At 38.9% G+C, this 14,198-nt stretch overlaps 1 protein-coding gene across 2 annotated transcripts in view; it reads left to right on the top strand.

The window, feature by feature from the left end:
- The window catches only part of RB195_004987 (uncharacterized protein), a gene marked incomplete at both ends in the record, with an annotated part of 32,251 nt that overhangs the window by 12,702 nt on the left and 5,351 nt on the right, over positions 1–14,198 (top strand). The window contains 9 exons of one of the 2 annotated variants that reach the window (XM_064177242.1): positions 597–747; positions 5,211–5,354; positions 7,717–7,895; positions 10,819–10,941; positions 11,596–11,659; positions 11,937–12,032; positions 12,091–12,180; positions 13,736–13,842; positions 13,957–14,109. In XM_064177242.1, coding sequence (XP_064034368.1) covers positions 597–747; positions 5,211–5,354; positions 7,717–7,895; positions 10,819–10,941; positions 11,596–11,659; positions 11,937–12,032; positions 12,091–12,180; positions 13,736–13,842; positions 13,957–14,109 — 1,107 coding nt within the window. The remainder of the gene's footprint in view (positions 1–596; positions 748–5,210; positions 5,355–7,716; positions 7,896–10,818; positions 10,942–11,595; positions 11,660–11,936; positions 12,033–12,090; positions 12,181–13,735; positions 13,843–13,956; positions 14,110–14,198) is intronic. The other variant, XM_064177243.1, reaches the window with a different exon arrangement.

Raw genomic sequence — 14,198 nt, 5'->3', positions numbered from 1 at the left:
TTTTTTTAAAATTGAGAGCATCGTTTCGGAAAATTGAAGAAGTTAGGCTCTCTCCAGGAATGATCAGTTAGGGATGTAGTTTAGGAATATGGGCGTAATTACGCTCAACTAGGCCCAAGAATCCAGGAAAAGGCGTGTGAAACAGGGCTGTGTGATCCCGTCTCACCAACGATGCACCTTATTGCACAATGAAACGTGCGCAACTCCATATTCGTTAATTCTCCTAATATAACGGAAATAAACTTCAGAAGCTGCACAGTTGAAAGGAGGCGTTGCGGACTGCAATTGTCACCCGTAATAAGTTGTATCGTTGAGGAGACGCGATCACACAATGTTGTTTCACACGCGTTTCAGCGGATTGCTAAGGGGGATTGGGCGCGATCACACTCATTCTCAAAAACTACACCAATAGCCCTATCTATCTATTCTTGGAGAGATCCCAGCACCGTCACATTTTTTCTGATATGCTGCTCCTTTAAGTTTCATCATTTTATGTGTTAACCACTGAAGAAGTCTAATGTTGCGCGAAAAGTTCTTCTCCTTGTTAAAAAAGGACGGAAGAAGAGAAAAAAGACCGTGGTCATATTCTGCTTAAGGTACGAGTCATCGGTACGAGCGTGGGACACGTACTGCAGCCCAGAACCGTACGATTTTCTCGCTTCACCTGCTGCATCACCTTCCTACAAATCAACATGTGGCTATGACATAGCAGCCGCAGTACAACGTCAACGAAATTTTAATTATCAAGTGAGTGAATAGACGTTAATACGTTTCGTCAGGCATTTTTGTGAAAGTGCGACGGTTATTGGATATTTTGCAGGTTTTTTTTTTGCATCTTTTTTTTTTCTTCCTCAAAGTACGTGTGTACTAGCTCTCGTCGTCATTAGTTATGCTATTTCAATGCTATGCAATGTTTGCTTCTAATAATTGTCTGCCTAGAGAATTGTTTTTGCAATTTTCTATTGAAATATGTACGAGTTCGTTCAGTTGATCTATTTGTAGCATGCACTCTCCCTTGAAATATATCGTTGCGAGACCTACATCTGTACAGGTTTTTTTCTTAGCAAAAAAAGAAGGAATATGCAAAACGAAAGCTACATTTTTGATAAGGGTGCTGTGTAAACTGTCGTTGGAGGGCACTCAACCGCGCGCGTGTTTCTGGAAGTGAATAACTAAGTTAGTCGGGCCCTGTTTTTCTAAGCATTAGTCTTTGAGGATCTATGACATGTAGTCCAAAGCTACTGAAAGAAAAAAGGAAGATAGAGCTTCCGGAAATAAGATCGCGGTTGAGTGCCTCCTTCTCCAACTACACTTTTTCAGGTTTCGTGTGCCAAGACCTCTTTCAGGAGCGAATTTTTGATTCTAGGAGAAGGTTACAGTGGGACGTTAGTTTTTGGTGTTATGGTTGGAGAACGGGGTTAGATGAGTGAGATGCAAATTTTTGTAATTGTTTGATGAGGTCATGTGCTATAGCCTCTCTTTTTTCCTTCTTCTTTTTTCTTTTCTTCTTTAAGCGTAGTTAATCGCTTTTAGGGCAGTTTGGGGAACGGTTTTTCTTTTACTTTAAGAAATAGGATTTTCTTATGTTCAGTTTCCCCAAGTGGTGGGGTGATGTTTGCCCTCCAATCCACGTCTCTTTCCTCCCTATTCCAAGTCTCTCCAATAAATGTCGCTGAAAGGAATCGTGTATATGTAATTGTTTGCTGCTGATCGGCTCATGTGTCCTTCTTGTTCCGCTCGCCGAGTAACAGAGTCTCTCACATGAATATTACATTTTCGGATGGTGTTTTCTCGTATGTTGTGCCCGCTCACTTTTGTCGCTTTTCGCGCGCAGTTGACTGCGAACGTCGAGGGAGAATGCGTGACGGAGGACGTAAGAAAATAGAGAAGAAGGTAGTAGATTATCAATCATTGGAGCTAGTGACGAGATTGTTAATGCTCTTCATTCCTCGGCTAACGTTTCGTTATCGTCGCTTTCGTCAAACCATGGGAAGTTCGAACATTTGTAACATATCCTCTTAAAGCCCACATCCAGAACAAGTCATCATCTCATAAGATACTACATCCGAACGAGAAGACCAGAAGAACCCAAATTGTTGTGCTTAGTTAGGTTATAGGGTTTAAGGGTATAGGTGTAGTAAGATTTAACGTTATAGCAATCTTTCCTCTTTCTCCACATTGATAATCGAGAAACTGCAGTCATTATACCAAGATCCAAAGAAGGTGGAACTATAGCTGTGATAGTTGGAGCCGCTGCTCCGATCCCGTTCACTTTTGGACGCTTGGCTGAGGGATCCACATCACTTGAGCCGCATTTCACGAGTTAGACTCCCTTCACCTGGCTGGAATTTTCACTCTTCTAATAGGTTTTTTTTAAAGGTTTTTTAGCTGAATCGTAGCCAGAATTACCATCTTTTTTAATAGGAAGACGTTCCCATTGAATCGCATTGAACAGAGCCGTAAAAGTGAAGAATAAGTCGACAAGTTGATGCTAATCTGGTTTACGGCTGAACTAACAGCCACAGCGCAGCAGGAGGAGGGATTGCTCTGCTATCCTGAATCTTTGTTGAAATTGCAGCAAGCCTCATGCCAATATTCTTCCAATTAATTTTGCACGCTGGCAAAGGGCAACGGTTTCAATAAACGCTTCAGTTGCGCCGGAAAAACAGAATTCTGCATTTTAAAGGCATCACCCCACGAATCCGAAGTGGTATGGATTTTTCGGTATGGACAAACTCTATACGGGGTCGTACTTACATGGCGGGATCAGAGGTGATTCCGGTTATCTTTCCCTAATCGTAGTAGAAAAGAAAACGGCGTGAAAGACTCTGTTTTCACGACGATTTCAGTTGCAACGTTACCTTGCAACTCTCACTTGTGCACGTGCCGCATCCAGTTGCGCAGCGGTCGAAAGCCAGTGACTTCTCCTCGACTGCCTATTCAAGTGAAACCTATGAAAAGGTTGCTGGAGAGACCAGAACGCTTAAATAGAGGAGCGTTCTAACGTTCCCCGTAGGAACTAAAGCGGTTCCCACGCGGTTTTTTAAAATGACGATTAAGGAAAGATGGGCGGAACTGTGCTGGGTTCAGTAATCTGCTATCCAAATTCTACGCTTTCACTGAGGATTCCGTACCCCTCAAAATCTACTGATTATATATATATATATATATATATATATATATGTATATGTTTATTATATTGACATGTTATTTTATTAAATTTGATATATTCAATGATTTAATAATTATTCATAATTTAGTAATTATTATTTATTCATAATTATTAATCATTTAATAATTAATAACTCAAAATAATTCCATGTAAATGATCCATAGAAGCATCCATAAAAGTAGTCTAAGTGGCCTCTTATTATTAATATAACTTATATAACTATATCAATGTAACTTAAAATCTATCTAAATCGATATTTGCTTAGTGCTTAGAGAATTAATAAGTGAACTCGTGCCTTTAGGCGTGATTAACAGATGATGTGAATTTTTTCAAATATTAGGACCATATCAAAAGTTGATTAAGCTTACCCACATTAAGGATAACAAGGTGTATGTCTTAACATATAATAAGTGTAAAAACCATTTTTTGAGGACAGTTTCCTATGAAGGAAGTGCAGTTATTTCTGACGTGGGATAGTCGAAGCACCAAAAAGTAAATGAAAAATCGAAACGGCGTGGAAATCCAAGAGTTGTTCATTGAAGAGATTCCGAAAATCTCGCAAAATATGCCCGTAATGACCTGGGGATCGTTTTCGTGGACGATTTTCTCGCACGCATCTATAGTTCATTCGTTTAGCGCTACATAAAATCTTCACAGATTCCTACCCCGGCCACTGGAGAATGATAATGTGACGAGTTACATTATTCGTACTGTAATTTAGCGGAATCTCTGATGTTTTTTTCTCGGAGGATCTCAATTTTAGTTGAGCTTTTCAAATTTAAAAATGTAGATTTTTTTTGAACAAGTTTGTGTTTTTTTTCGCATGAGCGACCAAGTTGGCCATCTTTCTGAGAAGCAGGTTATGTAGATGCTACTAATCTGTTTCAGGATTTTAATTGCACTTTTTTTTGACTGAATTAACTGGTGACTTTTTTATTTTTTAAGATTTTTTTGTTTTTGGTCGATTGCTTAACAAGATTCGCGTATTATTTTTACTGGTAGACATTGTTGATGAGTTCTGGTTTTTCTTATCCTAACTGACTTATCTGCTTCGTTAGTACGGCTGTGAATGATAAATTTTTCCGGAGTAGTTATTTTTTGAAAAATTGTGTACCGATCTAATGCTCATTGTTAAGTAGATGTGAACTTCATTTCATTCTCATACTTTCTTCTCATTTGACTTTTCAAATTTTACGATAATTTTCGTGCTGTGTGCCACTGCAATGATAAGTTTTCTCAGCTGCATTCGTTGCTGAATTTGTTAATGATGCTAACAAAACATATTTAATGAAAATGTTTCTTTTTCCGTCGCAGAACACTTCGAGACCGATCCTCGAATAAAAGTGGCAGTGGTGATTTCGCTGTCCAATATAGCGTTTACAACCAATAATCTGCCAGTATTGATTTTTTGCTAAAAAAAAAAAATTAACACTGCCAATTTTTGTGTTTGCCGAAATTTGTTAAAAACATTTCTTCCAATGACTGAGATCACGTGATAAAAGCTGTCAGGAACGGAGAATAGGAGGACCGCAGTCAGTGTTTACGTAAACAAAATGATCACTTTGCAGGATTCCTGGGATCAAAGCGGACCGAAAGTGATTTCGATCTCGGTTGATGGATATGTGGTCTTTGGAAAACAGACATTTCTATTTCTTTTCCAGTTTTCTTAGGTGGAAGAGTGAAGTGGAAAATTAGGGGGAACTCAAGAAAAAAAGAACGCTGAGGAGATTGCTTGGAATCTTTGTCTTGCTATATTTTGCTTAACATCTGTTATAGGTCCCAGTTGTAAATGTACTTCACAATTCAAAACAACTTCTTATTTCTAATTTGATTTAATTTTTAGATTTTTTTTTCACATTCAATTATAATTTTTTGATTCTGGTAAACTAAAAAAAGTAGAGATATCACATTATGAGATGGAATTGGTGGAATCATCAGCATTAATATGACATTGAATTATTAATTGTGCGAAAAATAATAGACTAATAAATAAATACTAATAAATATTATAATATATGGAGACATTGACTATTTTTAGGTCTCACTGCCTCATTACACCTCGACGAAATTTCTCACCGAAGCGGTGAAACGATATATACAATTCCTACTACTGAAACAAACATATTCGGATCAATTTCTCACTCCTTGCTATGATTTCGATATCGTCTGGCATACACATCAGGTGAGTTTTTGAAACAGTATTCAGTTTTTTTCTGCACAATGCTTTTTTTTGGGCTGACTTAGAAAGTTACAGGGAGATTGGCGCAGACGCATTGAGGACAATTTTTTTTTTGTTTTACTGGGACTAGTCTAAACGTTTTACTCCAGATTTCCTGATGGAAGAATACTTTTCACGTTTTCCTAGAGTTGATTTTTAGGGATACTAACCAAGCTCGCTCAGAATTTGATTGTTCTATCTAATTATCTAATATCTAATATATCTAGTATCAATTATTAAATTAAATATTAATTATCTAATATCTTATATTTAGTAACATACTTTTTTGGGGTTATTCTACTTTTATAATTCTGTTATTTGACATAGAAACCATAACTTCCATTGTGCGGCACAGAAATCCAGTGGAATTGAAAAAACGCAATTTCCATACACAATCCCATGGATAAAATTTGAGAAAATTCTAAGAAATTCCGTAATAATAACTGTAACTACAGTTTGGCTCTAATAACTGAGCAAATGTACAGTGGTTTCTTCCTGAGCTGTGACTTAATCGAGTTGTTTTTTTCGTTGTGTACAAAAAGGAAGGTACTCATAATTTTATGAAGATACGTTGAGGTCGTCCTCAAAACTACTCGTTTAATTAAACGTTCAGACCTGTTGCTTGTATCACATACGCTTTCTCCTTTACTTACATAAGATATGGCTTCATGGGAAAAAAGTAAAAGTAAAAAAAAAGTAGTAGTAGAAAAATAAAAACCAAGAGTCTCCATTTATCTTATACATCCTTATGGTTAACGATGTCGTTTTTGTAATCACGTGACACCGTGATTTTTCCTTCTGTATTAATAATATTTGATAGTAATATTAATATAATTGATAGTTATTATTATAATTAATAATATTGATAGTAATATTCAAGACTTTAATTTAATTTTTTTAAATCTGATAATAGTAGTATTTTCTAACTACTGCATCATTAATATTATTAGAATACTTTTTCTAGAATTAATTACATAGGTTATTTTTGTTATAATGTTTTTTTCTCGAAGAATTTTGTATGCTCCTTGTACGCGGCCTCAAAAACGCATGTTGTTGTCCGCATCCTATGACTTTGTGAACTCTGCCGGCCACACACACGCTTAGATCTCATTGTCGTTAACGTGGGTTTTTTTTTCGTCCGCAGCGGCTGTGGAAATCCGACACTTCTTAAACAACATTCCAAGCTTTCGATAATGCATAGCAGTGTGTGTACTTGTGATGCGTCAACGACTGCCGCATGTCACATTCCACTTTACAAGATTAAGTTATTATCGGAAGTGTTGTTTTCGGAATAACGCGGAGAACGCAGGAATTTGAGGGAAAAGATTGTTGATGAATTAGTCGGAAACGGTAACAAATAAAGATGACAACTCTAAGAAAGACTTCTTTCTATTTTCAAAGCGATATCCTTAACCCATTGATGCTAGCGCTTCTTTGCGTTTTCCAGCGCCAATCGACTTTAACGCGCTGTATTTGAACAAGGAAGTAATTATAATAAATAGTGAATGCATTAAATGTGGGAAACTTTAAAAAATAGGGAATCGTGAGAAAATAGGCGTTGAAAAGTGTGCGACTCACTGTTGCGCGGCCCTGTCGTCAAAAAATTAGTGATTTTGTTCCGGATAATACAATGATCTGAAATTGATCTACAGGTTGAAATACTAAGACTTTGCGTGCTGATAATGTTTTCCACTGCAAAGTTCTCATTAAATGGCGTTGATTTCGGATAGAATAATTTTCCTCTTTACGATATCGTTAATATAAAAATCGTATCAACATAAAAAAATCAAATGGAATGAAAAGGAATAAATCAGATTTTTCATCTCTTGAACTTCTGTTCAAATCAAGTTTTTCCATTGTGAGATTTAAGAAAATGCATTCTCTTTAACCACCTTTTTTCTGCTGAAAATAGTGCTAAGAAATTTCTCCTTATTTTAATCATGAAATGAAGGAGGTTACTCCTGTTTTCTATAAGTCAGGACCACGTACATAGAATTTGAGGGATCGCACGCTTAAGAATATATCTGAAGTATTTCATATTCATTCTTCCAGCTTTGATATGGTTTTGAAGTGGAGCATAACAAAATGAAGCTGGTGAGATGGATGTTTTCAGCTGTTGAATTTTTTTCGCTACATCGAAAATTGTTTTATTGAATAAAACAATTTTTTCTAGTTCTAAAAACCCGTCTCCGCTTCCGAAGATTAGTTTCTTTTCTTTCTTGAGTGTAGTGCTGACATTTCTTTAAATTGTATTGGGTAAATATTCATTTAAGTGAAGTGGGAAATAAATAACGATTTTGAATATAGAAAAAAAGAAACCTTTTAGGTACATCCTCACAGCTATTTACGGGACTGCACGGCAATATTCGGTTCTTTACTGAAACATGACGATACGGTGAATGATCGGACCAAAGGTAGTAAACTATTGAAAGGAGAAGCTCTGACCAAGAAATTATGGGCCACTCATTTCGAAGAACCATTCTGGAGACGTGGATGCATGTTCAGGTGAGTTTGTGATACAAAGACGCTGTCTACTATGTTTTCAGCATGTATTTCACCATATATTTGTGTTATTAAATATAGTGGGGTTAAAACGAACCGAAGTGTTGTGCAAACGACAGCGAGTGCGCGGTTGACGACTGGCGACTGTGGTCGTGGAATCTTCACTTACATATCTCTACAGACTACCGCAACTGGCGAGGATCCCGCTTCGAGCGCAATCGCTACCTCCGCTGCAACGCTTTGTAGCTGCGCCCAACTTCAGTTCATTTTGACCCAACCATATCTACGCTGGTACCTATATTGACCCATGCGATAGCGACGATTTTCTGACTCGGACCTAGGTTACACATGACCTCTGGTAGTTGTGTTGATCCGAGAAGCGGCGGTGAATCAAAAACTCAGTGAAGATTATGTGATATTGCCTTCAACCTTATTTCTGGATTATACCAGAAATCTACTATTGCAGTTCAAAACGTTCTGACTAGGTCTTCTATTAGCGTGCCTACGAAGTATTTGGATGGATTCATTGATCAGCCTAAGCTTTCCGCTTTTTCGACGTAAATAGGCATAAATAGAGGCTGATTGGAACAATCTTACGTTCACTCCATCAGGTACCACAATACCCTAGATCACTGTTTCGATAATCGTTCAAGGTAGTGAAAACGGAAGCTATATCCATTGACATTGAAATTAACCCTACGTAGTGTTCCACCGGATGTACGCGGTCGCTTGTAGCACGCATTTGTCGCTGCCCAATGTGCCAATGAATGGGTATTGCTTTGTAGGATCACCAGCGATAATGCAGTATTTGATCTATGGACAATATCAGACAATTATAGAATACAAATAAGTATAATTGGCAGGAACTCATTTGTCATCGACAAGCATCGAGCAGCGTAACGAATAAGTTCTTGCCACTTCTAACGTTCTGTGACCTACCTTTATTACATTCTTAACTACCTACCTGTTCACTGGTTGCTGCCAAAGATGCTCCATGCTCTCCTCAGGCAGTTAACCTTTCAGGTTGTGAGCTTTGGCGCGGATAACGCGACCCGAAGGCCTCGCGACAGCAGTCCGCAGTCCTCTCGAGACAGCTCAGTCCCGGACAGCGATGTGCTGGACGCTACAGCACATTTTGCAATGTATGGGAATCTTTCGCCATGCAACAGTGCATGTTATATAGCTCGTACGTTCCCAATCCTTACACTGATTGCGTTTGGTTAAAGGCAGCATACCACGAATCTAGAGTGGTACGGATTTCCGTTGGAGTATTCGTATACGGGATCGTAGATTATTGAGAGAAGGGTGATTCCGTCCATTTCTTCCTAATTGCCGTAAAAAACGGCCCGAAAGATGCGCACGTGCACAAGGCTGGCGTGCTCCAATCGAACTCCATGTGGAAAATAGTGCGCCAGAACGCCCGAATCCGTATCTTCCGGGCCGTTTTTACGGCAATTAGGAAGAAATGGACGGAATCATCCACCTCTTCATTGTCTACTATCCCGTATACGAATACTCCACCTGAAATCCGTACCACCTCAGATTCGTGGAGTGATGCCTTTAAAGCAGAGCCACCACAGGCAGGTAGCAATCAGATTTGTATACGCTTCCCCTATTACCACCTACTCACTACTCTGGACAATTATCGAAACGCTGACCCAGAGTAGTGTTTCATTTTAGGAAAAGCGTAAGATTTCTTCAATGAACCTTTCTATTTAGGCGTCTGAAGATGGTCGAAATGCGGAAATAAAGGCTAAGAAAGGTTCCATCTAAAAAAACCTCGTAGGCACACTAACAGAAAACGCTACAATTGTAATTTCACCATTGTTTCCTCAAATTTACAATTTTAGTCTTCTTGAAGTCAAGGGGGTTGGACTGATTTTTCATTGTTTGTTGTTTGTTTGATTGTTTGCCACAGATTTATGAGTGAGGAAAACGGTTACACCATCCCCAGTAACTATACTTTTTCTGTAATAATAGTCTTCTAGAAACTTTCGCAAACTTTCGAAATTCGCAACTTTTGCGTTTTTACAGAGCTGTTGGACGCTTGTTTCAAGGGAATTCCATCGAGCCTCATAACTCATTGGTTGAATTTTAAGGTTTTGCAGGCAGACATTCGGAAGTTGCCGTGATTTCCATCACTCTTGGTATTTTCGCATGAGGTTGTCGGTGCTGGATTGATAAATGAGCTGTTTTGACTAGCGTCAGCGCTATTTCTGCGATTGCAGTAGGACGCTGAGAGTGACTGAAGAGCTGAGTAGAGTGGCTGTTGAGGCTGTCTTAGGGAAGGATTAGTCAGGAATTTGCCGCCTTCTCCTCAAAGAAAAAATCGAGGGACAACTTCTGTGAAGGGGCCCGGGGCATGTTTTATTCTCATTCTCTGGGAAAAAAATTACTCTGTCAATAGAAGAATCGACTGGATTCTTACTGCCATTTGAGACAGTAAGAATTATTGGGAGAATGCGAAGAAATTGCACCTGTCACTTGAACGTGATGTGTAACCAACGCCATTCGCATCAAGATTGACGTCACCGGAAAAAAAAGAACCGTTCCCATCACTTCCAGGATAAACAATAATTTGAAAATGAATTGTAGGTTTTGTGGGAACGAACCGGACTGGTTGCCTCAAAGTAAATTCGCATGAAAATCATTAAGGGATTCTGAGAAGAGTGAAATGTTTGGAGCTCTAGAAGATATTTTTATCCTCTTGAAGCTTCGTCGGAAAACGGGCCTAGCGTTATTTTGATGGACCTAATAACAATACAGATAATCATATGGGGAAAATCTTTTTGCTGAGAGATGTAAATGTCTGGAAATGGGGACGGTTGTCTTTTTGACTGTATGGTTATCTAAAGAATAGTGCATCTTAGTGGAAAAAAGTACTTGAAGGAAAAAAGAACACAATCAATGTTTTTTTTTTGCTCAGAGGCCACAACGCTCCAGCTTTTCTCGGATTCGAGACGCAAGATCTGTCGAACATTGCCTACGGAGATGTACATGTTCCATCAATAGCACTGAAAGATATACCTGTCCAGAGGGAACAATTAAGGTGAGCAAGAATCTTTTGAAAACGGTATTTTTTGCTTATTAACAAGTTAACCTGAATCAGGCAGATGTAGTGCAGTGATGAAAGATTAGCGCGATCGACTTTCGGACACCGAGGTCCACAAATTGATCGATAAATTAAAGGATGAAAAGATAAAGTGTCTGACGTTGATCAATCCGCTTGGGATGCGCCACCACGTCCACTTCAATTCAGAATCGTTTGAGGTTTACCAACGTGTATCTGGCCTATACAATGACTTGCGGGGGCTAGCCGATGTTCAAAGTCAGTATTCTTATCCTCCCAGACAAGTCTAGTACCAACTTGTCGACCCCGGATGGATGAAAAGTTTGGTCAGCGCTTGGGCGGTTTCGAACCTCTAATCGATCGATCGTGTAGGAAGCGGAACCTGTAGCCGCTACACTACACCCGCCCCATCGATAAATTAATGAACAAATTAAAGTCCCACGCGTTCATAAACCTCTACGGTTTTGAATTGAATCCGAGCGTGTTGAACGTACTGCACTGCAGGAAGTGACCAACCCCAAGCAATTCCACTTACATCTACCTTTGGTTTTGAACCATCGGGCAATTCGTATTTTTTCCGAGTAGTTCAAAATTGTAATTAGAACAGATTTCTTATTCATTCCTTCTTTTTAGGTTAAAACTTAGCTATGGGAACAAAAAAGTGACAACTTTCAATGCGGATCTATCACAAAAACAGGTACTGTTTTTTTTTTAATGATCTGATATATATTCGACAGAGCCTTCTCTTTCTTTCAAATAATTAATTAATTAATATTCGTTCTTCTCCTTTCAAATAATTAACAAATAATAATAAGGAGTAATTTAACTCTATTTTAGAAGTTTAGCTTATTTATTTAGTTCAGAGGTTTAATTTATGGAAATTAGTTTAAATAATTCATCGAGCATAGTAAAATGATTCAATTGAAGCTGTATACTCTCTCCTTGTGGTTTAACCAGATATGCCAGATATTCAGGTAACCAAATCTGGTTTTTCATTAGTATGGCAGCCTACAGACGCCTCAACATCAGCATCTATAGTCAAATTTCCATTCGAGCGGCGAGTATCCAAGGTAATTCATTTGTTTGCATAGAGTCTCAACTTTTAAATGTTGAATTTAAAAAAATCAGGATCTTCTTGTGGAGCTGGAAGTGTTCGACAAGATGTTCTTGCAACGAAAAGATATGATACGATTGGTAGGAAAAGTATCACTAGATAAGGTTAGTGACTGCATACATTGGCTGTTATATTTTTATCTTTCGCGGCGAGTGTAGTGCAGTCGGCTAGAGGTTCCGCTGCCTGCACGATCGATCGGAGGTTCGAATCCGCCCTAGTGCCCACCAAGCCTTTCATCCCTCCGCGGTCGACAAATTGGTGCCGGAGTTGTCTGGGAGGATAGAAACATTGCCTTGACACATCGGCTGGCTATCCCAAGTCATTATATAGCCTAGTTATACGTTCGCGAACCTCAAACGACTCTGAATTAAAGGCAGCATACCACGAACCTGAGGTGGTGCGGATTTCAGGTGGATCCGTATACGGGGTCGTAGATTATGGAGACGGGGGTAGTTCCGCTCTTCTCTCACCTGCATCACTGCAAACAGCCGCCTCCAGAATGTTGTTTTGTACGACGCCATCTATTGCAACGCTCCACCCTCTGCGCCGCCTCCGCCCTGCGATTCGTCGAAAATCAATTCGGACTACCCCGATAGGCAGTAAGGGACGCTACGCGTGCAAGGGTGGCGCGCTGCAACAGAACACATCGTACAAAACAGCATTCAGGGGCCGCCTGCTTGGAGCTATTCAAGGGAGAGTTGAGCGGAACCACCCCGGTCTCATAATCTACGACCCGTGTACGGATACTACACCTGAATACCTGAATTCCGTATCACACCAGCTTGGTGGTATGCTGCCTTTAAAGTGAGCGTGGTGGCGGGTCCGATGCGGATTGATAAACGCCAGACACTTAATCCTTTTTTGTCCTGTATTTTTATCTTTTTACTTAAAGATCTGAGAAATAATGTCAACGCGATATAAATGAATTATATAGTGTGTGCGTGTCTAGATTTGCACTGAAAGAGAAAATTATCCGATTCGCTATTATCTGAAGAAGAAAAAATTTGAGGCGAAAATTCTGCTGCGCGAATTATCCGTAAGCGAAGACAGACAAGCATAACTTCATTATCTGCAGTGAGTCTTAAATAAACAAATACAAGTAAAAATATGAAAAAATAAAAACATAAACATAATAAAATAACGCTGCGCCAATTATCCGTATGCGAAGACAGACAGGCATAACTTGATTATCTGCGGTCTGCGGCATAACTTGATTATTAAATAAACAAAAACATAAAAATATGAAAAAATAAAAGTATAAACATAATAAAATAGTTAATACAAAAACTTTAGTTAGTATAGGAGAGGGTAGTATAAGTATAGAATAAGTAGTAGTATAAGAATACTAAACAGTGGGGCTTTGATCAAGGTGGCCTGATTTTCAGGTATTTCTTGGATGAATTTAGAAAAAAGTCGCTTATTGCTCATAGTTGAAATATGTCTGCCTCTTTTCTTCGAATCATAAACTCTTCTGATTCGAGAAAATTGTCCGAGAATCTATTTCCTCCAAAGACGAACTTTTTTCTATGAACATCGGAAATGAGCCGTTGAAGCGTCATTTCTCAATCTTCTGAGCTGCCTTTATGAAGGAGCTGAAGGGACGTAATTTTACGCCGACGCTCAAAGGGATTGCAGCGAATTGAGCCGATTTTTTTTCAGTTATTACCGCCAACCAACTCGAAATCAGCTCATAATGTAGCTGAGGTGTGTTTGAAGTCGAAAGATGTTGAGCCGGAGATGAGTGCGAGGGTTAGCGTTACGACAAGGTGAATTTTCTTTACTCGACGAAACTTAGTGTTTGAGTTTTTTTTTAGGAAATTTATTCCATTTATGTTTCCCTGTTTTTCAGTGTGACACAAAAATGTATCCTTGTTTTTCAGTGTGACACTTAACCGAGAGCTACAGTTGATTGCTGGGGAATTTATGGAACATCAAGTACAGTCCGACTCCCATTTATCCTATTTATGTCAATGTGCTGCTCTAAATCGAGGTGGCCTGACCCCAACCACTACCGTACATATTGCCACACATAGGTGAGGTTCCTCTATGTATATCCTTAAGATCCCATTGCCAAGTACTAAAATCTCATCGTTTGACGCTACTTAGTTCACGATTTGATATA

This window comes from Necator americanus, chromosome I (genome assembly GCF_031761385.1).
Source record: "Necator americanus strain Aroian chromosome I, whole genome shotgun sequence".
NCBI lineage: Eukaryota > Metazoa > Nematoda > Chromadorea > Rhabditida > Ancylostomatidae > Necator > Necator americanus.
The sequence above is the reverse complement of the archived record's forward strand: the minus strand, read 5'-3'. Positions and strand labels throughout refer to the sequence as shown.